The 25,726-nt window shown below is 43.1% G+C and overlaps 1 protein-coding gene across 2 annotated transcripts; it reads left to right on the forward strand.

Annotated features, from left to right (window-relative positions):
- Positions 1–63: 63 nt before the first annotated feature.
- On the forward strand, positions 64–24,755 carry dnajc14 (DnaJ (Hsp40) homolog, subfamily C, member 14). 2 transcript variants are annotated; one of them, XM_063215632.1, is made up of 7 exons: positions 64–364; positions 1,165–2,815; positions 3,820–3,926; positions 4,933–5,052; positions 7,483–7,643; positions 18,615–18,717; positions 21,638–24,755. In XM_063215632.1, the coding sequence occupies exons 2-7, from the start codon at positions 1,460–1,462 to the stop codon at positions 22,011–22,013; spliced, it is 2,223 nt and encodes a 740-aa protein (XP_063071702.1). In that variant the 5' UTR covers positions 64–364; positions 1,165–1,459; the 3' UTR covers positions 22,014–24,755. The 2 variants fall into 2 exon arrangements, with proteins under 2 accessions (XP_063071702.1, XP_063071703.1); XM_063215633.1 differs by lacking the exon at positions 64–364 and adding an exon at positions 532–963.
- Positions 24,756–25,726: the final 971 nt, after the last annotated feature.

Consider the following 25,726-nt stretch of genomic DNA (forward strand, 5'->3'; position numbering starts at 1 on the left):
TTTTGTTGCCATAAAGAAAAATATCCAAGGCTTTTAGATTGACAACTCGTGCCATTATTACCCGGACGTAGTTGAAGTGAACGCTAGTTGCTTACTTGACGTTGGTGACAAAAAAACAAGGGCAGGCACGCTACTAGTCTAGAATAACGTACGATATAAAAAGAAATCGTTTATTTTAAAAGAATAGCATTTGCATGGCTATGGAGATGAGGCGTTGTTTAGTCGCCTTGCTACGGTTATTGTAACGTGAACATTCTGAAACAGCTACATTTTGTGTCATCTGTTGAGGTGGATATCTGGTCTTCAGTAGAAGCGGAAGGGAAAGATACATTGTATCATTTCGCATCTCCACATATGGAAAAAAGTGAGTTGCCAGAGGTTGGGTGCACTTCAACACGCCTTGCTATTTCTGTTATGCAAAACTTAAATGTTGATCAGGGTTCAACTGGCATTTCCTTTGGGAGTCTTTCCTTCTCTGTTTCTCCTCGCGCGGGTCAAGTCCTCGTAGCTGAGTTCTGGTGCGAGTTTTTTTTTTGCCGTGCTGATTATTATATTCACAGTACGCTTGTTCGTTTTCTCCTTTCTGCAGTAGTATTGGTAGCCTACACGATTCCAATTATTGCCAAGATAGTGTTTTTTCAAACGTGGGTGAATATATTTTGGAAGACTCCCCTTTCGTGCACTGTTGGCTAGCATGGAGCTAAGTTAAGAAATAATATCAGTATTAAAATGTCGGAGTGAATCAATGACTGTAGCCTACATGCCTTACAATGAAGTCATCCGAATAGATGTAAACTTCTAGCGTTGTGTCGCCTTGAGACCTGAGGAAGTTGGCTCTGCCCTGTGGTAGTCTACTTGCACTCAATTTTCCCCGACTACGTGTCGTCGTTTTGTCATTGTATAAACTGTTTGGATGAAAACTTTCTGCTGCACTTAATCACTTTCAAAAGTGCCACTTGGTGTGTAAGTAATGCATGACGTGGACATTACTACTGCTACTGTAGGCATATGGCTTTATAAAGCATAAATGAATGGCTTGCTTTGTACTTTTTATGTCACTTTCTCTGAAACTCAAATTGTTGGTGCCTGGTAATTTGACACACAAAGTATTTGGCTAGCCTACATACAGTAATTACTGACATGTTATCTGTTTCATCATTGCAGGTAAAATATCAAATGAGGTGAGAGGTCAGCTTTGACGTGACCGCCTGCAATGTTAGAGAAGGCAGCCAGCTTCAAGAAGAGGAGCCCAACATTTCAGACTGCTGATGGGAAATATTGGTGTAAGGCCTATGCCATAGGCCTGGACCAAGATGCTTGCTTGACTTGTTCGTGTGCTGTGAGCAAAGGGAACTTGGTGGTAAAGATGGGTTCCTGAAGGTTTTAGAGTTGAAACAAACAAACAAACAAACAAACAAACAAACAAACAAAAGGACCCGGCAGAAGAACTTTGTCCAAGATGGATGACGCCACAGGCGAATGTAAGAACTCACCACAAGATGCATCTGCCTTCAGTGCAGAAGATTTGGGGGATCCAAAGCTGAGAAATGATGACGACAAGGAGGCTCTCTCGGGCTCTGCCATGTCCGAGCCTTGGCCCAGTGGAGAAACAGGATCCAGGAAGGAGTTGGAGGATGAAGAGGAAAGGGAGACGAAAGACATGCTAGTGGAGGATGAGCCATTGGACAGTACAAGTCCAGAGTCTCCTCAGAAGCGGCTCCACTCAGAAGATTCTGACAAGAACCGAGATGGAGGAGAGAACCCTCAAAAGGACGGAGAAGGAGAAGGAGAGGGAGAGGAGGAGGATGAGGAAGAGGAGGAGGATGATTCTGAAAAAGAGGAGGCCGGTGAGGCGGAAGGGGATGTTGACGAGGAGGAGAGTCAGGCAAAAGATGCCGGGAAAGAGACCAGGATGAACGGAGAGTCAGGCTCCCGGACCTCTGGGAGGAGAGGGAGATCCAGGAACAGCTCCAGTGCAGCTGGAGGAGACCAGGCCTACACCTCACCCACCTCCTCCTCCTCATTCTTCAGGTCCCCCTTCTCCTCCTCCTCCTCGTACTCCTCCTCCGGGGGTGGCGGGAGGCACAAGCAGGCCCGCCGGAGGAACCACCACCACCACCAGGGCCGCGGTGGCCGCCGACAAAACGGCTCGCAGCTGGTCATGGCGGTCAAGGAGATCCTGTCGGAGTCCATCAGCCCCTGGTGCATGTCCTGCATCCACATGGTGGTGGAGCTCATCGTGTCGGTGGCGCACCACTGCGGCATGGTGGTAGAGTCGGCCAGCCTGGCTGTCTACGACTTCAGCTCCCGCTTCCTGCTCCGCGTCACTGACCTCCCGGGCCTGAAGCAGGACGCCCGGAGGGGCCTGGCGTGGGGTCGGGGCAGCGCCGCCGCCCTTGTGACCTGGACTAGCAGGGTGAGCGGTCGGGCGTGGCACGTGTCCACGTCCTGCTTCGGCCTGCTGTGTGCCATCGCCATGCTGGCCGGCCGCTGGGCGCAGTCCGCCCTGGGTAGGCTGAGCGGAGGGCGGGCCCAGCTGTGCTGGGAGTACCTGCAGAACTCGTGGCCGTGGATGAAAGCCGCGGCTCTGCTCGGAAGGGTTGGCGGACTGTTCCGGAGGTCCAGGTCTCACGGGGCCGGGTCCACTCCGGAGTCTCCCAGCGGGGGGAGGTGTCAGCCGGGTCAGGAGCTGGAGAGGCTCCTCTCCCTGGCGCAGGTTCCAGAGGACGAGCTCGACCCCTTTGCTGTGCTGGGGGTGGAGGCCAACGCCACCGAGTCGGAACTCAAGAGGGCCTATAGGCAGCTGGCTGTTCAGGTAAAGAAGAAGGGACATAAACGGTTTAATGCTACAAACCAAATTTGTGGAATTTCTTTTTTTAATGTAGGAGAGACCAGGACAGTTGCAACAGGGGATGGTTACAACATCTAGTTTTTTTTCCTCCTGTCAGATAGCTAGAGTGATTATACTTGTACTGCAGTTGGATGCCCCATCTTTGTACAGCACGAGTGTAATCACTCTGGCTTGCATCTGATCAAAGAAAAACTAGTGATGCAACCATATGCTGCAATGTCCCCAGTCTCCCCAATTTTGTTTTGAAAGTTTCTCAGACAACATGCCGCTAACAACAGGTAGAGACAAAACACAATATCAGCAGACAAAACATAGACCAAAACAAGACGGCTTCACCAACACACATATTACAACTGGAATACTGCCATTCCACACAAGATATGCTTCACAGTAACTCAGTCCAAGAAATGGTGAAAATATTCTGAAGGGATGTAATTTGCATAACATGTGTAGCTCTCAGTTGTCATTGCTTGTACATATGCAATCCTTAATCTATCCATGTGTTGAGAGCCCCCAGAAACACAAGTCAGACTATGATTCATGTTCTTGTACAAAGAAAGCTGAACAGAGTCTTTTTTATATGCAGCTGAAACACAGAAAGCTTGTGTCTATCTTTACCCTTTAGGTTACAATTTTAATTCCAACAAGAGCAGACCCTTGTAAACTATTGTGTAGTCTACATCGTGATTCACTTCAGTCAAGAGTATTCTAAACCTGATATCCTTGTATCAAATTACATCTGATCAGCAAGACAGGGTAAGGTGCGTGCGTGCGTGTGTGTGTGTCTGTGTGTGTGTGTGTGTGTGTGTGTGTGTGTGTGTGTGTGTGTGTGTGTGTGTGTGTGTGTGTGTGTGTGTGTGTGTGTGTGTGTGTGTGTGTGTGTGTGTGTCCATGTGTCCATTTATTTATCAGTGTGTGTGTGTCTACTAAAGCAAAGACATGCTGTTAACAAATGCCTCATGGCACAGGTCCATCCAGACAAGAACAAGCACCCGCGGGCAGGGGAGGCCTTCAAGGTACTCAGGGCGGCATGGGACGTCGTCAGCAACCCGGAGACGCGGCGTGAATACGAGATGTGAGTATGGTACTTCGGACCTCCACTGGCTGCTTATGTCTGGATGGAATGGAGGACGTGGGTGGCTGGATTTGTATGTGTGCTTGTGTGTATTTGAAAACACCACACACTCCTACGTGGTTTGTCTCCGACGGCTTATCAAGTGAAAAGAAATCAGATCGCAATCTTCAAGTTGTTGTTATCTTACATACATGTTACATCTTGTTACATGTTACATGTTACATACATGTTACATCTTACATAACATGTTTTATTGGCAGTAGGAGTATAACAACAAATGTTTTGGCGTAGGCCATACACTATGCAAGCCAATATTGTTAAAACGTTTGTTTTAAATGTGAGAAGACAAGAAGTTGAACCAAGTTCTTTTCGTTTGTGTGTTTCTGTGTGCATAATGGTAATTAAAGTGTTAGGGTATGCTGAAATTCAGAGATGATCACCACACAGTGAGGAGCACCATCGAGACATGGGCTGAATCCCATTTCACCCCTTAACCCTACGCCTTTCCCCTTACTGCTCAGTTTGAAGGGAGGAGGGCCAAGGGGGAGGCATAGGGGTAGGGGTAGAAATGAGAAATGTGATTTGGCCATAGATAGACACAGTGAATGTAAGGACTTTGTTATGAATCACATTTTGTTTACTTGGCACTTAATGAGCTGTTGCTCTCTCAACTATGCCCCCCTACAGAAGCAAAGAGCAGTGATTATTGTATGTACTTTATTAAAAACACACAGTGAAAGAGTAACATAAGTGCTTTTCCAATCTAAAAGCAGCAAGTGCATTTCTAGTTTAAACTCAATTTTATAACAGATGTAGTTACTGTAAAAAATATGGCAATAAAAAAGAGCATCACATCATGATGTGGAGTTGTAGACAAGTCTTCATTATATGACCAGAATTCCCTGGCAGAAAGAGACGTGCCATCTCAATTGGACAATCCTGGCTAACTGGTTAAATGTAAATTAAAAAACAAAAACAATTGACCGCCATTTTTCTTTTGTCACAGGAAGCGCATGGCTGCTACAGAGCTCTCCAAGTCCATGAATGAGTTCCTCACCAAGCTGCAGGATGACCTGAAGGAGGCCATGAACACCATGATGTGCACCAAGTGCGAAGGCAAACACAAGTACGTCAGCTCTGGGGCTGGGTTGGTTTAACCCATTTTAGCCTGATGACTCGTATATGTTGTTTTACCTTTGGTGCCTGGAGACAGATACAGTATACGCTGCATTCAGGCTCTTGAGATTTTAGCTTTTTTAATAAAAATGTAGATATGTTACAGCTGAATGCACACATTCTAATGCAAGATGAGGGTCTTAGGGTTTGAAATGCAGCTTTTTATGTGCATCAGAGGCTGAGATATTAAGGTTTTTATAGACTGAGGGCAACTTTTCCAACAAGGGCTGAGGCATTCAGAAGGCGTTTTTTTGCAGGTCCTTCAGGCATCAATGGGTTAAATAGTGAGCCTTTTTGCCATTATACGGTGCAAAAAAGATTTAAGCGTAGTTCAAGATTCAACACTTTTGCAAAATCCAAAAGGACACAGGGTGCAAGAAAAAGCATCATTCATCATTCATCAAATAGGCAAGATCTGTACACATGGATGCATCTTTAATACAAGCCCATGACATAATATGCATCATCAACACTACCATGCACCTCATAATGCATATTGATTCTGAACAATGTCACTCTGATACCTGCTGAAGCTCTATGCCAAATTTAGAATGAAGCCTCAACGATTGTGCAGCAAACATTTAAATTTCTTCACAAAATTTAATGAGGTTCCAATTATTTATTGTACCTTCACACTGTACCGATAGTGTGCCTACTGAAGAGAGGGTACTGTTCAATATTTCACAATGTCAATGCTTTATTCAAAGACATGCAGTAGTCCACACACCCCTGAACCACACCTAACTCATTGTTATGTGCAAATATGTATGAAAAGTCCACAGTTTGACATCTTGCAAGGAACATCTGCTGATTTACAATGGCTATTGCACTGCAAACTGCTTAGCTGTTACTGGTGGAAACGTTTGCTTTCATGAAAAATGCATAACCTGCTGGATGCTGTTTCTACTTAATTGTGTGAAGTGTTAATAGAAATCTCTAATGCAAGATGCTAGGGGGAGGGGAAAAGTTAAGAAGGAAAACAAATGTTTCTCTTGGAGATTTAGTCATGCTCGAAGTATTTTCTTGGAATGGAAAAAGTGCAAAGCTAAAATAATTGGTTGTGTTTTGAAATGCAGCCCTTTTCTACCTTGCTGAGTGTGCACTTAAATCCACCGGCTTGGTCCTCCTGATCCCACGGCATGTAAACAGCAGAGCTAGTGGAGCTATTACTCACAGTTTGCTCTGTGAAGTCCTCGTAAAAAACGGAGTCAAGATTCACAGATACTGTAGCAGTGACTCAGAAAAGATATTGTGACCTGAGGTTGAGACAAAAGGTTCTGCAATCAACATGCCGAAGGCGTATGCACTATGCAGGATGGGGTACAGTATGCTTATGCAAGCCACTTGGAGCCTTTTGACCCTGGGTGTGTGACTGTTTCTAGATGTGGCTATCTTGAGTAGGCCCTGCGTCAGATGGACTTGTTTAAAGACTGGACTGACTGTGTCAGTGGTGTAGTTAATTAGTTTAAAAACAAAAAAACAGAGCAGATTAGAACATTTCTGTTAGCCCTTCATCTCTTTTCTTCTCAGATGACATAATACTCAGTTTTAAACCAAAATGCCTGGTGTTTTTCAGATCATTAACCTAAAAATGTCTGTCTATTTGCTGATGTGTTACTGGATTGGTAATGTTCCATGTATTTCTTTGGCTGCTGATTTCTGTAGTGTATAAATGCAGGTTTACGGTGAAGTAGGTAAGGGAAGCGGGTAAGAATGAGGGTAAGGAATGCGGTGTGTTGAACTTAGGCCTCTGTTAGTCCACTGTAAACATAGTTTTGCATGCATGATTGTACATGTATCTTTATTGCCAGTGTAGTCAGTTAAACCTCTGACCTTTTGGCTGCGAGGCCAGCTCATCCACCAGAGGGGCACAGTATATCAAGAAGGTCGCTCAGTAGCCAAGTAGGTTAAGTTCATCTGAAGGTAGTCGTAAATCTGCTAATAAAAGAGCCTGGTGTCCTCCTTTTCTTAACTAAATGATATCTGCACTCGAGCCGAATGTATGTAAGAGTGAGCTATATATGGTTAATATATATGTAAGGATGTGTGTAATGTCCTCTGTATTTATTTATGTATGTATGTGTACTGTATGTATGTACCTGCATGTATGCTACTTGACACCTTAATTCCCCCCTGGGATCAACAAATGAATCTCTACTCTACTCTATCTATTAAAAGCGTTGTCACTTTCTGTAGGTTAACTAGGCCAGGTTTAACACTTACCCATGTTTTTGGAATACTCCCCATGACGCATACATGTTAAACTTCTGACTGTATAGGTCTTCACTCACTGCTCTGCTCTATAGCTCCTGGCTTGGGGTGTAGTGTGCACATGACTGTGTTATCTAGGCATTCACTTGACCCCTCTGTGTGCTCCCAGGCGTTTCGAGATGGACCGGGACCCGAGCGAGGCCCGCTTCTGTGCGGAATGTAACCGTCGCCATGGCGCAGAGGAGGGAGACCTGTGGGCGGAGTCTAGCATGCTGGGCCTGCGCATCACCTACTTTGCCTTCATGGACGGGAAAGTCTACGACATCACAGGTAAAATGCTATTCATACATACCATAAACGATGTACGCATTTCTGTCTGTACACTGTAACCGTCCATAGATATAGAACACTGGATGCCACATTGACCACCCCTTTATTTTGGAGCGATTGGCTCAGTCAGATTGCGGCCATGTTTAGCCAATATAATCAAAGAATCATCTAGTAGAGCAAGACTTTAGGTTGAGAATAAATGTAGTACCCTTAAGATAGATTTATGCTTCGCACGCAGAGCCTCTGCGTCTGTCCGTCTTCTGTCTGTGCGAGTCCACGCCCCCCTCGCAGAGGCTCTGCGCCCGTCGTCGAGCGCTTCGAAAAAAATTCTAATTATCCGTCGGACGGACGCGGAGGACGCAGACAAAAAGGCGCTATGATTGGTCGTCTCGCCACTTCCTTGTTCTGTTCTTGTGGCAGCGCAATGCCAGTAGTTTGCGAGAGCAGAGCTGTATTCTGTTAAAAACTATAGTAATGCCTTGTGCCTAAATGTGTGTAAATAGAATACACGAAGCTACAAACTAAGTAACAAACAATGCATCAGTTGAACACTTGTGGCACAATGCCTGTGGTTTTACTACCGTAGCTATCTCCACCGAATGTAAACACACATCGGCAAAATCAACTGTCTTTACATGCTTGCATTTTCTGCTCGTGAAAACAGACTGGGTATGTCAAATAATGATACCAGTGCATTGCCTTTGCAATTTGTGTGAAAATACCTAGCTAACCGGGTTAGAAAGCAACATTGCTTAATAATGACCACAGTGCTAACAATGCAGTGAAAGTAATCGCACTATTTCAAATGTGTCTCGCGACGAGACCTCGGACCTCGCAGAACTCGCAGATGCATGAATACAATGTTGGTTCGTGGCCACTCCCACGCGACTTTTGACGAGCGCAGTTGCAGAAGTCTAATCTGACCTTTAGAGCTGTAGATGACTGTAGTGCACATCGTGTGCAGGCCGCCACCAAACACTTCAAAAAGCGAAGAGGAAGCAGGGGACGCGATATTTTTTTTCCTAGTAGGGTGACGCCAGAGGTGGCCTCTGATTGGTCGAACTTCCAGAGCGGCAAGACTGCAACACGTGAGATGGGGGTGTTACAGGAGAGTCTTGAAGCCGCAAACACGCAGACACTCGCCACACTTTTGATATGTGCCTAAACCTAAACCTTCCCTAAACTTAACCTGTCAGGAAAGCAATGTTTCTTATTCTTTACTTTTGCCAAGAACGGCGAAATAAGCAAGGTATTGGCAAATTTGATGCGAAATTGTCCCCAGACCAAAACCCATGTGGGTCATTCCACGCCAAATCAACAAGAGCCCGCGCACTTAGGTCTCAAAAAATTCTGAAAATATTACCAAGTGTATCCGTGGTACTTAAGAGAAACACTGTAAATGTATTTGAATGAAAAATGTATACTCTCCGTGTTACAGCCAATTTTACTGGGGGAGGGGGGTGCCCATTTTGTTCACACTCTTTTTTTTGTCAAAGTTCACAAGCCCGTAGCTCAATAACTAAACCATGTAGGAAGCTCAAATTTGGCATGTTGGTACATAGATAGGAATAATTTGTTGCTAAACTGTCAGTTTTGGTCTGTATGATCCTGCATCGTCATAGCATTCCCTCAAAGATGACACAAATTGTACTGGAGTTTTTGGCTGTGCTCTGTTTAGGCCTTCAGAAGACATATTTGTGCCCAACATAGCCTCTTGATTTTTTCCCCTTGTAGAGACAAGTAGGAACACTCTCATAAAAAGCTATAAATAGAAAGGAAACCCCATCAGTGTTTGACCAGAAGACCTCACAAGTCTGACAAATCATTTTGGGTGTCATTTTCAGAGCTCCAGAACCCCTTGTGGGATTGTCCACAGATTTTTATTTTATTTTTTTCTTCATTCTCCATGAAGTCTTCTTTTTAAAAATGCCAATGAGACTTGTCTTATGTGATGTTTTCTTTTTTAATTTCCACCCTGAACATGGGCAAAATGCAAAAAGAGAGCAACATGATTTTGATAACATTTAATGTAAATACTAAATAATCAAATGCAAATTTTGCCCGGACATGATCACCCGAGAGTCCATGTGCAGGGGTGCAGGTATCCCTTTTAACTTCAATGATTTCAGGAGCGTTCAATGTGGGAGAAGGTTCGCACACCAAAAGAGACAGTAGGTCAGGCACAAAGAGTCATGTTGTTACTTTTTTTGACCAGCAGATGGCAGCGGAAGAAACGTATAGAAAACATATTGCTCTCAATGTGCATGTTGCCCATGTTCAGGTTGGAAATTATAAAAGAAAACATCACATAAGACAAGTCTCATTGGCATTTTTAAAAAGAAGAATTCATGGAGAATGAAGAAAAAAATAAAATAAAAATCTGTGGACAATCCCACAAGGGGTTCTGGAGCTCTGAAAATGACACCCAAAATGATTTGTCAGACTTGTGGGGTCTTCTGGTCAAACACTGATGGGATTTCCTTTCTATTTATAGCTTTTTATGAGAGTGTTCCCACTTGTCTCTACAAGGGGAAAAAATCAAGAGGATATGTTGGGCACAAATATGTCTTCTGAAGGCCTAAACAGAGCACAGCCAAAAACTCCAGTACAATTTGTATCATCTTTGAGGGAATGCTATGACGATGCAGGATCATACAGACCAAAACTGACAGTTTAGCAACTAATTATTCCTATCTTTGTACCAGCATGCCAAATGTGAACTTCCTACATGGTTTAGTTATTGAGCTACGGGCTTGTGAACTTTGACAAAAAAAATAGTGTGAACAAAATGGGCACCCCCCTCCCCCAGTAAAATTGGCTGTAACACGGAGAGGATACATCTTTCATTCAAATAAATGTACAGTGTTTCTCCTAAGTACCACGGGTACACTTGGTAATATTTCCAGAATTTTTGAGACCTAAGTGCGCAGGCTCTAGTTGATTTGGCGTGGAATGACCCATGTCTAAACCCTAACCTGTCACAAGAAGTTGTGAAGGTTGACCAATGAGAAGCCGAGTTTGGCCATCTGTGGCGTCCCTGTACTAGGAAAAAAAATTAGCGCAGGGGACAGCGTCCTGCTATTCTAATTTCTCTGGCGTCCCCTTGGGAGACCAAACTTGAGCTCACTCTTTTGCATTGGGTGGGTGGAGATTGAATTATCTTTGTCTACTAGACGATTCCTTGATATACGCATGAACGGCCATCCGGGTACTTTGCTCGTAAATATGCGTTACGCCCCTTAATGGAGGAAATCAAACCGAATGTCTCATTAACTTACATGCTACATCGGCTAGCCTAAATGAACACAGTCCATGCTTCACCACAACTGTTTGGCTATATTATTTGAACAGCCGGCAAAACAACATGTTTTCGGCATGTTGAGCGTGAACAACGCTAGTCTACAGGTCCTTGTCTTTTGTTTATTCTTTCCCAACATCAACAATTGACTTGCATTGGCTTTCCCCCCAATGTTTTCCCCCATAAAAGGACGTAATGCACATGGTAGACTAGAAGCATTTCCAGAAAAAGGCCCTTTTTAAGGGTGTTAGAAGCATTTTTTAGTAAAAGTTGGAAACCTAGTTTTCTAAGACAATTAGAGTACCCTGAATTCAGCTAGCCTGGTTCCCAAGCTGAATTTTGAGTTTTTCACCATGAAATGGGCAAAAAACAAAATGGCGGCCAAAATTCTTGATTTTGGGCAGAATACGTTAGAAAGTATCACTTCTCCATGGAAATACATGATAAATGCAAATATGTGAGCATTGCACACTTACACAAAGGCAAATTGTCATGGCAAAAAGATAAAAAATACTATAATTATGCCATTCTAATAATAAGATATTCTCGTAAACTGGCATTCAATAGCAATAGCCTCCATGAAGCACATTATCATACAAAATTGTCATTCAATAAGATTTGGAAAGAAAAAGAGAGGCAAAGAAGATAGTATTATCTAAAATACTAAATATTGGGACATGAATATGTCCCTTGTTCTTTGAAGGAGATGAGTGAGCCATCTCTATGGGAGCGCACTCTCAGCTGTACGATTAGCTGAAGACCTTTGCAATCACGCCAAAGGTCCAATCAACTGTGTGGGCAGGATGTCCACTTTGTCAAAACCGAATGGTTGCACGCAAATAAGCCACTTTGATGCCAAACATCTCTTCGGCTGTCGGCAATAAGGTTGTCTTGAGAGATGGCTCACTCATCTCCTTCAGAGAACGGGGACATATTCATGTCCTAATTTCTCTCTTTCAGTCGAATCGTTAGCATATCTATGGGAGAGTTACAATCACTCCCGATTGCTGGTCCAAACTAGACAGAACTCCAAGAGCATCCTGTAAGGATAGCGTTCCTATCACCCTACAGACAATCAGTGGTCCTGCCCAGAACCCTATGTTCCTGTGGCAACGTGGTCACATCTAGCCGGTAGAACCGGACAAAGGTGGCGGGGTTGGCCCAACAAACCGCTCTGCACACCTCTGAAACTGCTGCACCTTTGAAGAGAGGACAAGATGTAGAGACCTGCACTGGTAAAGTGAGCCCTAATCTGAGCCGGGGGTTGGCGACCCTTGGACTCATATGCCAGGGCAATGGTTTGAACCAACCATTTGGAGACCTCCATTTCAAAACTGTGAGCCCTGTAGAGGGCTTGATGAAGCACACAAACAGCTGCTCAGTGTTCCTAAAAGAGTGAGTCCTGTTCATGTAGATGCGTAAAGCGTGCACAGGGCACAAGTTGTGTTGTCACCTCTCTTCCACGGATCTGAAAGGTGGTGTGCAAAAGCAGTTTGGAGAGGCCCCTCTTGGAGGGGCTCAAAAGGGGCCCCACACATAGCCTCCAGTACTAGAGAGATATCCCAGGAGGGTATCGTCTGATGTAGCACGGGGCATAAGTATCTAGTGGATGGGCACTCAGAGTGTTGGAACCGAATCCTACATGGCACGATGAAATCGCTGCAAAGTAGACTTAAATGGTAAAGCCTTGTCTCCCCCCAATAAGTCTTGTAGGAAGGACAACACCATCGGTACTGAACACTTTCACGTTGGTCACATAGCGTTGGAAGACAGACCACTTCAGGTTATACAGTGTCAAAGTAGATTGGGCCCTGGCCCCTTAAATTGTCCTGATAACGTTATCCAGAAAAGCGCTTAGGTTCAAATGTTCCCTTGCCAGACCCATAGGGGCAGGTGGCCCCTGGGCTGGGGTATGTCCTCCTCCTGGTCCGTTGCCAGATTCGAACCTGCAGGAGAGGGGAAAGTAGCAGGAGGGGCTGAAGCCCCTATGCTCTCAGCTGAGGCCCCTGTGCCCTATGGGCTAAGGGGGGACAAAACCTGAGAAATCTCGCTTCCTTGCAGGAGGGGAAAATGGGAGGCATCAGGCGAAGGCGCTCGTGGTGCATTATGCAGGACTTTTGGAGCGCGTCATGCCTGGTGACAGGGTGCGCTTTCGTGCCAAGTGCAGTGGCCTGTGGTGATGCCCAAGGGGCTCCAAGGCAGCTGCTCGAGCTGGGGAAGCCACATCAGCCACTAGGGTGGTGGTCAGTACTGTATGAGATTCTCTGTGGTAGCAGGGAGTTGGGATAAAGAGTCGTCCACCTTAGACGGGAGATCGAAGCACTTTGCCAGGGGGGAGTCAGAGTCTGACTCCACTGAAATTCTTTGCCAGCAGTCGACCGTAGTCAAGAGAACAAAGGGACAGAGCAGGCTAGAACTAGTCAAGCTCTCGTAACTCGTGTCCTTCAGGGTACTCGTGACCTCAGTCAGGAGACGTGAGTCCAAGGAACCGGGTACGCACAAATGTTTGTAAAGAACTTTTACTCTGTATTGTTTCTAATCTGCCGTAAGTAGATTCCGTCATTGTGAAGTTTCTTGCTGCCATGGGGAGGACACTGTACATTTCATATGTTTGATCTGCAATGTGTGATCTCAGGTTAAAAGAGAGTGTCCACCTACACAAAGCTGAGGCTGTCTCGGTGATCACAATGATGCTCTTTTATTGCCTGTGACATTTACCCACTTCATAGCCTGATCAGAATCTGGCTAAACTTGTGAGCCAATCTCTTGACCACAAAGTGGCCTTTTTGGAATTCAGACAAAATGGTTCTGGAAGCTGACTCATCAAGTAGATACACTGGGCCCCATTGTGCATAATTAAGATGGCCATACCGCTTAAAGTAGGGCAACATTAGGCTGAAAGAGTGAAAATTCAGATCCCAGGTAGCTTCACGTTGTTCTCTTGTGTATTGCAGCAGAACAGTAACCATGTCCATACTGCCACCAGTTCACATCATCAGATTGACTCTCAGCAATATCATGCAGAAGATTTCTGTCCTTTTCCTGATACTGGAATGAAATCAGTTCACTAATTGTCTGAGGATCATCACCATTAGCCATCCTAGCAAGACAGGTAGAGAAGACTTGGCACGAGAAGACCCTAAAGGGATTGCAGAGTAAACTTGTGTGCCATGGCTTTGTTGGATGCCTTTCCTGCCAGAACAAGTTCAACAGAGCCTTATCCAGGCAATCCACCATCCATACATTGGTCAGTCCAGATTCATTCATATGTTCTCCTATGGCCTTAAGGAAGTTGATTGACAAGTTAAGTCCTCCTAGGCGAGGTATTCATCTGTTGTTCTATTCTGAAATTGACCACTTTAACTCTTTAAGTCTGCAGTACAATGCTTGGTCAACTGTGATAACTGTTCCTGTCCAAATAAAAATGTTAAGATATGACAATGCATTTGTATTCAAAGTATCAAAACGTGTGCAGTAGCGAGGACTATTGGCAAATACCCCGCAGCAGTCTGTTGTTCCTTTGATGACAGTGACTGATTGAACACTGACCAAGAAGTCTTCATGTCTAAGTTTTGACAGTGCAAGAAGAAAGCTAGATCCGTAGCCTTTGCTTGTCTAGCATACTTATGCTCCTCTCCATATTTTCCAAAGTATGATTAAGCAATGGGTGCTGAAAAAATTGGCTTGAATGTCCTATGAGTAATCCAGAGAGGATGTAGCTCCATCAGGGCATTTGGCACATTTAATGTATGTCTAGTAGACACCTCTATATCTTTAACAGAATCATCAATTGGTTGGCCTCTCTGCCATGCTGCCATTTGTGTTGCATGGGAAGTATTCTTCCCGTCAAGTGTTTCATCCAGGATATCAATGTTATCACATGTGTAATGGATGAATTTATCTGCCACAATGTTTGTTGGCACCACTCTCTTGGTTCAGTGTTTTAGAGTGCTCTCAGCTAAGGAGGATCTGGACTTGGAGGACCTGGTCGTAACTCAGACAATGACCTGCCTGATTGAATAGTCATATTAGGTCTTTTACCCAATAGCTTGATGAAGAGTACAAGCAAGACTGACATGTTTCGGAGTCCATTTTTTGCCATCACTGACACAATAAACAAGGACTTTAGCCTCATTCAGAACTCTTCTTTGAGGAAGTTTTTCCTTGCCACCAATTCCATCATCTTTAAGAGATGTCTGGCCACTAACAACCAGGCTGAGTAGCATGTATAGACTATCTGTAATGTATGCAATAGTATCTGATAGAATATGTAAAATATGTCTGAACATTTTTCAAAATGTACGTTATATGTAATATCATGGTGTCATCTAGCGATTTCTGGACAGTTTTCAGAGAGCCAATAGCAACTTTCAGTGATTTCTAAATATTTCAAAAATACTTACATCAATTTTCTTAACCATATAAACACACATAGGCTACAAATATCTTATTAGAAAAGCTAAATATTTAAAACGTTTAGGCTAACACCTAGCCTACAATATTAGCATTATTAGCATTCTAGAAGCTATTTTACACTTTTTAAAATCCTCTATAGTAGATACATTCATCAAGAAACATTAATGGGACACAAAATGTTAGAAAAGAGCATTTATTTCCAAGTACAGCAATACTTGGTAAAAATGCTCTGTCAAAAATAGCGTATTTTGGCAGCCATTTTGTTTTTCAAATTTAACTGTCAAAACCTCAAAATCCAGCTTGGGAACCAGTCTAGTTGAATTCAGCACACTTAAATTATGTTAAGTACATAGGTTCCCAACTTTTACTAAAAAATGCTTCTAACATTCACAAATATGAAAAATGTGTCTAGACTATGGCACACGTCAAGCCATTCATGAGTATGCTGCCATAAATTGGTGACAAGGTGATGCACACATCATCCTGTAGGTGGCAGTCAAATAACATCTATGAAAATTATGGGATACCGGACAGAGAAGACAGCCCCCAAGGTTGGGGCATGCCAAAAGGCTGAACACAGCATCTAGTGTTTTACATGTCTGGTACAAACACATATACACAGTCATTGGTTGGAACGTGTGAAACATTCCAAACATATTGGTACCTGTCTCACACGTCGGGCATGTTTGAGCCTTCAGAGGCTCCGTATTCAAGAAAAATGGGAGTAGAGAGACATTTTATTTATCCTAGAGGTAAATACAGTGCCCTCCATAATTATTGGCACCCCTGGTTGAGATGTGTTTTTTAGCTTCCAATTATTTTATTTTTTTTCTAAATAATATGGGACCTTAATGGAAAAAAAGAGAAAACTCCAACCTTCAATACAAGTGCATTTATTCAGTGAGGAAAAAATCCCACATAAAGAAATCATTATTTGACATCAAATAATGTGTGTCACAATTATTAGCACCCCTGGTGTTAATATTTTGTACAACCCCCTTTTGCCAACAAAACAGCACCTAATCTTCTCCTATAATGTTTCACAAGATGGGAAAAGACAGAAAGAGGGATCTTCAGCCATACCTCTTTGCAGAATCTCTCTAAATCATCCAGAGACCTGGGTCCTCTCCTCTGTACTCTCCCACAGGTTCTCAATGGGGTTGAGGTCAGGGGACTGAGATGGCCATGGGAGGAGCTTGATTTTGTGTCTGGTGAACCATTTCTGTGTAGATTTGGCCATATGTTTAGGGTCATTGTCTTGCTGAAAGACCCAGTGACGACCCAGCTTCAGCTTTCGGGCAGAGGGCAACAGATTTTGATTTAAAATGTCCTGGTATTTCAAAGCATTCATGATGCCATGCACCCTAACAAGGTTCCCAGGGCCTTTGGAAGCGAAACAGCCCCACAGCATCACTGACCCACCCCCATACTTCACAGTGGGTATGAGGTGCTTTTCAGCATGCGCATCTTTCGTGGTACGCCAGACCCACTTAGAGTGTTTGTTGCCAAAAAGCTCAATCTTGGTCTCATCTGGCCAAAGCACACGGTCCCAGTTGAAGCCCCAATACCGCTTGGCGAACTCCAGACGCTTGCGTTTATGATTGTGAGTGAGGAAAGGTTTTCTCCGTGCATGCCTCCCAAACAGCTTGTTGGCGTGTAGACAGCGCCTGATGGTTGATTTGGAGACTTTGTGGCCCCAGGATGCTACCATTTGTTGTAATTCTGTAACAGTGAGCTTTGGAGATCTTTTGATTTCTCTTACCATCCTCCTCACTGTGCGTGGTGGCAAAATAAACTTGGGTCCTCGCCCAGGCTTGTTTACCACTGTTCCAGTTGTTTTGAACTTCTTAATTATTCCTCTCACAGTGGATATGGGCAGCTGCAGTTGAGTGGCAATCTTCTTGTAGCCTCTGCCTGACCTGTGAAGGTCGACGCACATCTGCCTCACTTGTATGCTGTGTTCCTTTGTCTTTCCCATGTTTAAGAGTGGATAAGAGAAATGGCCTCGGTGTCACGTCATATTTATACCCCAGGGAAACAGGAAGTGATGAATTACTAATTAAATGTTCCTACATACTCTGGTAAACTTTGTAAACTACTGTAGAAATGACAGAAATGCTTCAATTATATTTATATCCTGGGAATTGTTAAGGGTGCCAATAATTGTGGAACAGGTGATTTAATGAAAAATAATTATTTTTTAGTCAGGGATTTTTTTTATTTTCTTACAATTCATTTGAGTTGAAGGCTACATTTTTCTACAATTTTCAGTGTGACAGTATTCTTCTGCAATAAACACTGAATTTATTTTAAGGCTTTTAACACATCTCAACCAGGGGTGCCAATAATTATGGAGGGCACTGTATCTATTGTACTTTATTCTACGGAATATTCTATGACCTCACAGGTAAGAGGTTTCTCAAGAAGACACAACATGGCTACTGACTGTTCACTGTCGCTACTTGTCATAGTCAAACAATACATGTTGGGTACAGAAGAAAATGTCAGAAAACATTACAGTATAACTGGCAACATGAAGGGTTTTCTGGAGGCCAGGTCAGTGGAGCATGTGTAATGAACAGTGTGTAATAGCTTTCCTTTTATAATAGATATAGTGACAGGGCATAGAAAAGGAAGACGTTGCATTGTTACGTCGCTAGTCTGTATTTACCAAGTCAATCATATTTCTGCTTCAAAAGGAAAGGGGGGGAATCAGCTTAAAAAGTATTACTGCGTCTATTTCTGTGCCTCTTCACACACGATTCTTTGTACATGCAATCTTTTATATCTACATGTCCATGTAATCTTTAGCATCTCCAACAGGATGGAAAACCTGAAGCAGCAGACCTGGTTGCCAACAGACCATGGGTGCATTCCAATATGCAGACTCGCGTCCTCCACTTGAGCTTGTGGACTCGTACCAGGAAGTCATTCGTTGTGATGACATCACTGACAACAGCATTGTATTTCAATGTCTCTCAAAAGCACAATTGTAAAGTCATTTTCTAATTTGCAAACTGGATGGGGAAGGAAAACCAGTCCCCCAAAAGATGTTATGGTTAGGCTGACAGCTGGGAAACTTTAAAGCTTTCTCCACAGAGGCGGGGTGAGGCCACAAGCACAAGTGGAGAACGGGAGTCTGCATATTGGAATGCAGCCCATGCATGTTATTAAAATGACTCACTGGGCTTGACTAATAGCCTTTTTTCTGCCTGTTTTTGTTCGCTTGACTGATAACCTTCCAATCCCCTTGTCAGAGTGGGCAGGCTGCCAGCGAATAGGCATCTCCCCAGACACACACAGAGTGCCCTACCACATCTCCTTTGGCTCCAAGACCAACAGCAACCCCAACCGCCACAGGTAGTAATTCATTACATCACATTACAGTACTGTACAGTACATTGCATTGCAATTGGCAGACGCTTTTTAACCCATTTGAGCCTGGAGCGACATATACGCCGCATTCAGGCTCACGAGATTTGAGGCTTTTTTAATACAAAATGTGGTTATGTTAGAGCTTAGTGAACACATTTTAATGCAAAATGAGGGTCGGAGGTCCTAGCTTTTAAATGCAAATCGGAGGCTGAGATATCTAGGTTTTAATAGGCAGAAGCACCTTTTCCCAAAAAGAGCTCAGGCTAAAATGGGTTAACCAAAGCGACTTACAATCGAGGACATAATCATAGCCAATATCACAAGCAGATACAAAGTGCACAGGAAATATAATCCCCAGCACGTGGAAACAAGTACAACACATGCTGCTGGATGCACTTCACTTGTGCGGAGCAGAGGACTGAGACCGAGGCAGCACAGCATGAAGTGGTGATGGCCTCGAAATCGTTAAGCTGCCGTTACTCTAATACTGTATGTCTGGAGTCTGTGGTTACATGATAAAAATTGTAGGGAATTCCAAAATGTTAATTTAGTTACTAACCCAGAGATACGTGAGTAGCAAATGTCTTAGTATAATGTATTACACTGATTCTACGTTTCGAGTGCGCTTTTGGCAAACGCAAAATGTCAATTATCAGTATTTTTTTTTTTTCCAAATAAATGACTTGGATTTTCCATAGTGTATACATTCAAGTTTCTGAACAAACAAATTGCCAAGCTTAATCTTAAATAATTTGATAAATACTCTGATGAAAGCGAACATTTGCTTGATTATTTTGTCAACAGTGTTATGGACAAATAGTATGTCATTTCAAACATATATAAAAGTACTACAGAGTTGAAACAACATACGTTTGAAAGTGCTTATGTCCCTTAGCAATAATGTTGTCATTAATCTGTGCAATTGATATAGAAAATGTGATTGTTGAGCTTCATAAGTAGGATTTTATGATTCACTGTGATACAGACTGACACATTTTTCATTATAAATCCCTGTAACGTCTGATTTGAATTTAGTCACCCTCCTTACACAAGACTTCCCTCTCCAGAGATAATCCTTAGTGTTTGTTTATAGGATTTTCCCAACACATAAGGGATCAATAGCACAAAACCAATTTCAAAACAGTCAACCGTGTTACTCAACTTTCTTACGGTCAACAGAGCAGGGGAACAAGTCGGCACTTTTTTAGGAGAAAAAAAAACAGAGCAGACAAACCCATCTCCCTAGAACTTCAACACAAATTATTTTGTTTGTTTGTCTATCAATATGGAGATAAATTGGCAAAAACATACTCCTCCTCAACTGCCATAGCTGATGCGTAACACCATTGACGGTAACACGGCTTGACATTTCAGCCATTTTCAGGGTGTTGTGCTAACTGAGGACCTCAGAAGTTCCACCACAACACCTTAATCAATTCATTTATTTGCATGCTTTATCTGAGTTTTTTTTTCAGGTGATTTCTAATTCAGATTCTTATGAATATGTTGATGACACAGTTGACAGGCAATTTTCCCGCTATGAGAACATGAAAAAGAATGGATTAAATTATGGAAGAATGGAGTTCAAAACTTACCAAAAAGTCTTCCCATATCCTGCCAAAGAGGATATGACATCACGTGATGTTATTCATATGGCCTAAGACCAAACCATTACTGATTTATGGAGGGAGTTTCAGACCGTGACACGGTTAACACAGTTTTCGTGGACACACAAAATGGCAAATTTCATGTATAATGGAAAGCACAATGGTCTTTCTGACAGTTTTGTCATATTGTGATGATTACTGTGAATCAACATTTGCAATCGTCTTGGGCAAAACAGGTTTCTTTACATGCTAATATGAAGACTGAATCGGACATTTGGAAAACAGGACGGCATGAAAACGCCCAAAACCAGTATTAAATATTCATTCTTGCTTAGGGAAATAATGTTATGTCTTGACTGTTTGTATTATATGACAGATAAATGTGTGCTAATGTCCAAAACATCATTGGATGCAGTTAATAGTTAGTGCAATTGGCAAATAAAGTCCACGGACCTAAAAGCGCACACGAATCGTAGAATGACTCATAGTATTATTAGTAGTAATAATTATCTTACTTTTAACTGTGCAGTGTGAATACATTGCTAATGTCTATATCAGTATGTTTAGTTGTAACTACACAATGGACTCTTCTGTGCTAACGCCTATTACTAAAGCCAAAAGGCTGCAATATTTTAACTTACTGAGCTTTATGCCTCTTTTCCTCTCCTGGTTTTCTGGAAGGCCGTTCAAGGCCTATAGCTCGACACAGCATGACTCAGCCTCCACTTTTTGCTTTTCGATTGAGCTGTGCCATGCCTATTCGAAAAGCAAAAAGTGGTGGGCGAGTTGCACTTTGTTGAGCGGTAGGCCTGCCAGAAAACCCCCAGTGGAGATGAGGCATTACTGAATCAGCCTGGGAAGTACTGTATTTCACAGAGCATTTAGGTAATTGTGGATACAGATGGCGATGTAAAAAAACACACACATTATGATGCTGATTTAGTAGTAGAGTAGTAAAGTAGAGTAGAGTAACTTTATTGATCCCTGGGGGGAAATTAAGGTCTCAAGTAGCTTACATAAATACACATAATGCCCACATGGACATGAACATTTCAAGACGCATGTAACACAGGCAATAGTCAGCTAGGGAAAAAGTAAATACTACAGAAAAATAAAAAGGCAATTGTGCAGAAACATATTCTGTGAGTTGCGGTTGACAAATGTGTAAAAAACGTACTCTGTGAGTTGAGGTAGACAGGATTAACATGACCAGAAATAAGTGTTGACAGATACATCTATTATATAGTACTGTGGTAAGTTAGAGATGGTACTGATTTGTCCCCTCTGTCATCCCACAGGACCTCAGAGCAGCACCCCCCACCAGGCCCCAGCTCCCCAGCAGACCTGCAGGACCTCTTCAACCGCATTTTCCAGGGAGGGGGCTCCCCCAGCGATATGGCGGCCAACGGAGGCTTCTTCCCCACAGGGTCGGCCCCCCATCAGCCCCCTGGTGCACCCGGTGGTATGGGGGGCGGCGGAGGACCTTTCCCCGGAGGACCTTTCCCCGGCGGACCGTTCCCCGGCGGACCGTTCCCCGGCGGGCCTTCGCCCCCGGGCGGCTTCTTCCCCCACGGGCCGCAGCAGCAGCATCGAGCGGAGCCCAGCGAACAATGGACTGAGGGGGGCAAGCACCCACGCCGCCGGAAGAAAGTCCGCAAGCCCTTCCAGCGCTGAGCCCCAGACCCCTAACGATGCAGTTCTGTGGACAGATGGGAGTTCTATGGCCAGTGAGTTGCCATGGTGCTTCTGCCTGGGATTGGGATTACAATTATTCTGACAACTCCTATAGATTTCCCATCAAGACACACACGCAAACTCACAAACCCACTGTTTGGAGTCGTTCAGACACCTCTGCAAAGCATGTGTGGAGCTTTGGGGGCTGTGGTTTGTTTTGTTGGGGGAAGCAGAGCGGGCTCAGAGGCCATATGCACAGACGTGGACACAAAGATGCGGATGTGATGATGAGGATGATGGTGATGATTATGATGATAATGATGATGCTGAAGTGAAACTTTATCCAATCAGAAGTGATGTGCTTTTTTTCACTGACACAACTCATGTATTACTTTTGTGACTTTTTTTCTGCTGCCGAATTTGAAGATCTTTAAAGATTGATTTTGATGATGCCATGGGTTTTGCTGATATGTTAGTTTGCCAATTCACCATTCACAATGAAGCTGATTTTTATTTTTTGTTCAACAAAAACGTTTGTTAGGTTTTATTTTACAATAAAGAATAAGAACATAAGCTGCTGAAGCCTCAGGGATGGTGGACTTGGATCTTGGACTCATATGATTGATTGGCTGCAGAGATGGATAGAAGGAAGGAAGTGAGGGAGGAGGAGGCGTTTTGGAATTTGGAATTCTTGGAATGCCAGAATTGTTAACTGAAGTTCTGAAGGAGTTTTTTTCCCCTCTAAGGATGGATTAGCTTCTTTCATATCTACAGTATGACTCGCTCTCACACAGTTTCACGCAACCGTGCGTTTTGCTTCTCACAGACAAAAAAACGTCTGTAACAACATAGAAACTTGCATTTATGAGTCCCATTTATGTTGACATGAAGCGTCATCACTGTTGGAAGAAAGGCTCAATATCTCCAGAAGAATAGAACACCTTCAACTTCCTAACAGATTTGTAAAGTGATTGAGATTCTAACAACTGTCTGAGAGGACTCATTGCAGTAATGTACTGTATGTCACAGTTACGGTTGATTTGAATTTTTTTGCACTATTACTGTCACTTTCTTGAAGTGTTGCTTAAACCGAAAACAAAATGTATAATTTAATAGATTTTACAGCACAATGGATTTGTTTATTGTCGTTTGTAGATATTTGTACTCATACTGTATTTGCAGACACAATTTCACCATTTGTGCATATAACTAGCCAGTTTCTAAATCTTGGGTAAAAATCCACCACCGAAAAATGCTTTTATCTGGCATGTGATGGTCGGAATCACTATTGAAGATGAATTGCTTACTCTTTTGAGCAGTCAGCTCAGTAGGGCCCGATATGCTTACTACATGTTTAAATTTCAGCCATGTTGATGCGCTAGGCTTTGTTGCAGGAAGATAAGACCAAGGATGGCAATATTGCCTGAGGAGCACTAGGCAAGAAGATCTATGGTAGAGTGCCTCTCTAGCATAACACTGGATATATGCAGATCAGTCATTAGGCAAACCAAGAGCCAGCTATTTTTGGTTTCAACCGTAGTTTTCTGTCAGGACGCAGAAAAAAAAAACTTAGGTAAACCCCATGAGACACTATTGACTTAAAAAATGGAGATATTATGTTTTCTTCCAACAGTGGTGATGCCTCTGGGGGGAAGAAAAAGCCTGTGGATCTGGTTGTTGTGTGGTGATGATCTGCTGCCATTTTGATGGACAGTGAAGCGGGCTATTGTTGTGTGGAGATTGGTAGGAGCTGTACCTTCACACACTGCCCCTCACGCTGGAGTCATGGCATGGGCCTAGTATTCACTTCTAAAATATCAGGCTCTCGCATAATATGCTGCCATGTCAGGAATTCTGTTGTTGTGTTGGATGACTGTTCAAAGAATGACTTTCAGCTGTAATGTATTAAAACACAGGAGAGACACAAATGGGTGTTCTACAATTCTGAGAAATGGACAGTATAATCTGTGGGATTTTCCTCTGGAAAACATTCTCGTCTTTCAGTGTGATCTTGCCTTTTTTATTTTATTTTATTTTATTTTTGCCAAGTGTCAGGGGCCGGGGGGGTCACAATGAGCATGGCCCTCGGAGGCCAAGCTTCTCTATGTGTGTTGCATTGTCTGAAAGGAGAAGAAGTGGGGTGGTCTTACAGAGTATCACAGCCTCAGTATTAAGCAATCCTCAAAACCTTGAACAGATTTAACAAACATTTTAACAAGCCTTGCTAGAGAGATTTTACTTTTTTGGTTAACTATGATTCATGTTTTCTCTTCTTAATTGTTGAGTTCTATCAATTGCTAAATTAGAAGTAAGATGTTTTTTTACAACCTGTTAATTTGCGCTTCGATGTCACAGGGTGTTTGCAAATGTTTTTTTTTCCCTTTTCATTTCCATATGATTTATAGTGGGTATTTCCAATTGTAGGAGTTGAAATACTGCGCTGTTTGGAGTTGACGTCAGAATGTAAGGAGCTGTCTGGATGGTAAAAATAATTAGGCTTGTGTAGAATGAACATGCAAAGGAACCTGATTTAGTTATATGCAACAAAGAGAGAAATACTATGTCGCAAAAAATCTGTTTTGACAATCATAAGGGTTACAACGTGCAAGACACTGGTTCAATTGTCTTTTTGTTTGGCATGATGACATGGTATGAGTTTTAATACAGCTCCGATTGACAAAAAAAATCTCAATTTTATTATTCTTTTTGCCATTTTTTTCATAGTAAAGTTGATTTCATATACATTTGGGTCCATGTATGCATTTTGTGAATAGAATCTGGTGAGAACACAGAACATACTAACTGTGACCATGCAGAAAAGTTTTCGCTTTTCATGTAGTCTGACCAGGTACGCTAGCAACAACAAAATTCTAACGAGAGAGGGAACCAATCAAATGTCCAAATTTCAGCATTTCCACTGGTGCGCAATGATGCACCAGTTCAGTTAGCACTAGCAGGTGAGTGAGGGAATTACTGGTCTAATTCAGGGCCATGGAAGTAAGAGTTCAGGGGGGCACTGTGGCGCAACGCGCTAAGCCCCCCCCACATTTGGCCTTTCATGCCCATGGGGACCCCGGGTCTAGTCCGGACGGGGTAATTTCCCAATCCTCCCCCGTCTCTCTCTCCCACTCACTTCCTGTCAGCATCTCATTGGCAACTCATGGAGCCTTTGACACATAGATCACCATAAGCTGAGTCACAACGTGTCGATTGACTATCTATACCACGTGAGTGAGAACTTGTGTGTCACCAACCGGCTTCCGGTACCCCTCTTGTAACAACTCTGAATTCCATGGCTCTGGTGTGATCCATTGTCACTTCAGGCAGTAGTATATGGAAGCATTTCATGAACATGAGCTAGGCACGTCCTTTGCCTCTCCTTCTAAGAAATGGTTAAACAATGTGAGTAGGCCAGACCAAATCCTCACAAAGGCTTGGTGTCAAGATAGCCAGGCTAGATTGAATCATGGCTTGTTTGAGTCTTGAACCCCCCATCAGTCCTTTTCTACAACTACTACTGTAGTGGCTCTAGGCTGTTCTGTCAGATCGAATTCACAAAACTATTCATGATTCACTTTAAAATTGTAAATCAACTGTGTTGATCCAGGATCAAGAAATGTTTGTACTGCCTCAATAAACTCTTAAAATACACACTAACCTTTAGTTTATTAGGAGCTCTCAGTGTCATAAGAAAACTATGCCCAGTGAAACCT

Source organism: Engraulis encrasicolus, chromosome 14 (assembly GCF_034702125.1).
Source record: "Engraulis encrasicolus isolate BLACKSEA-1 chromosome 14, IST_EnEncr_1.0, whole genome shotgun sequence".
Taxonomy (NCBI): Eukaryota; Metazoa; Chordata; class Actinopteri; order Clupeiformes; family Engraulidae; genus Engraulis; species Engraulis encrasicolus.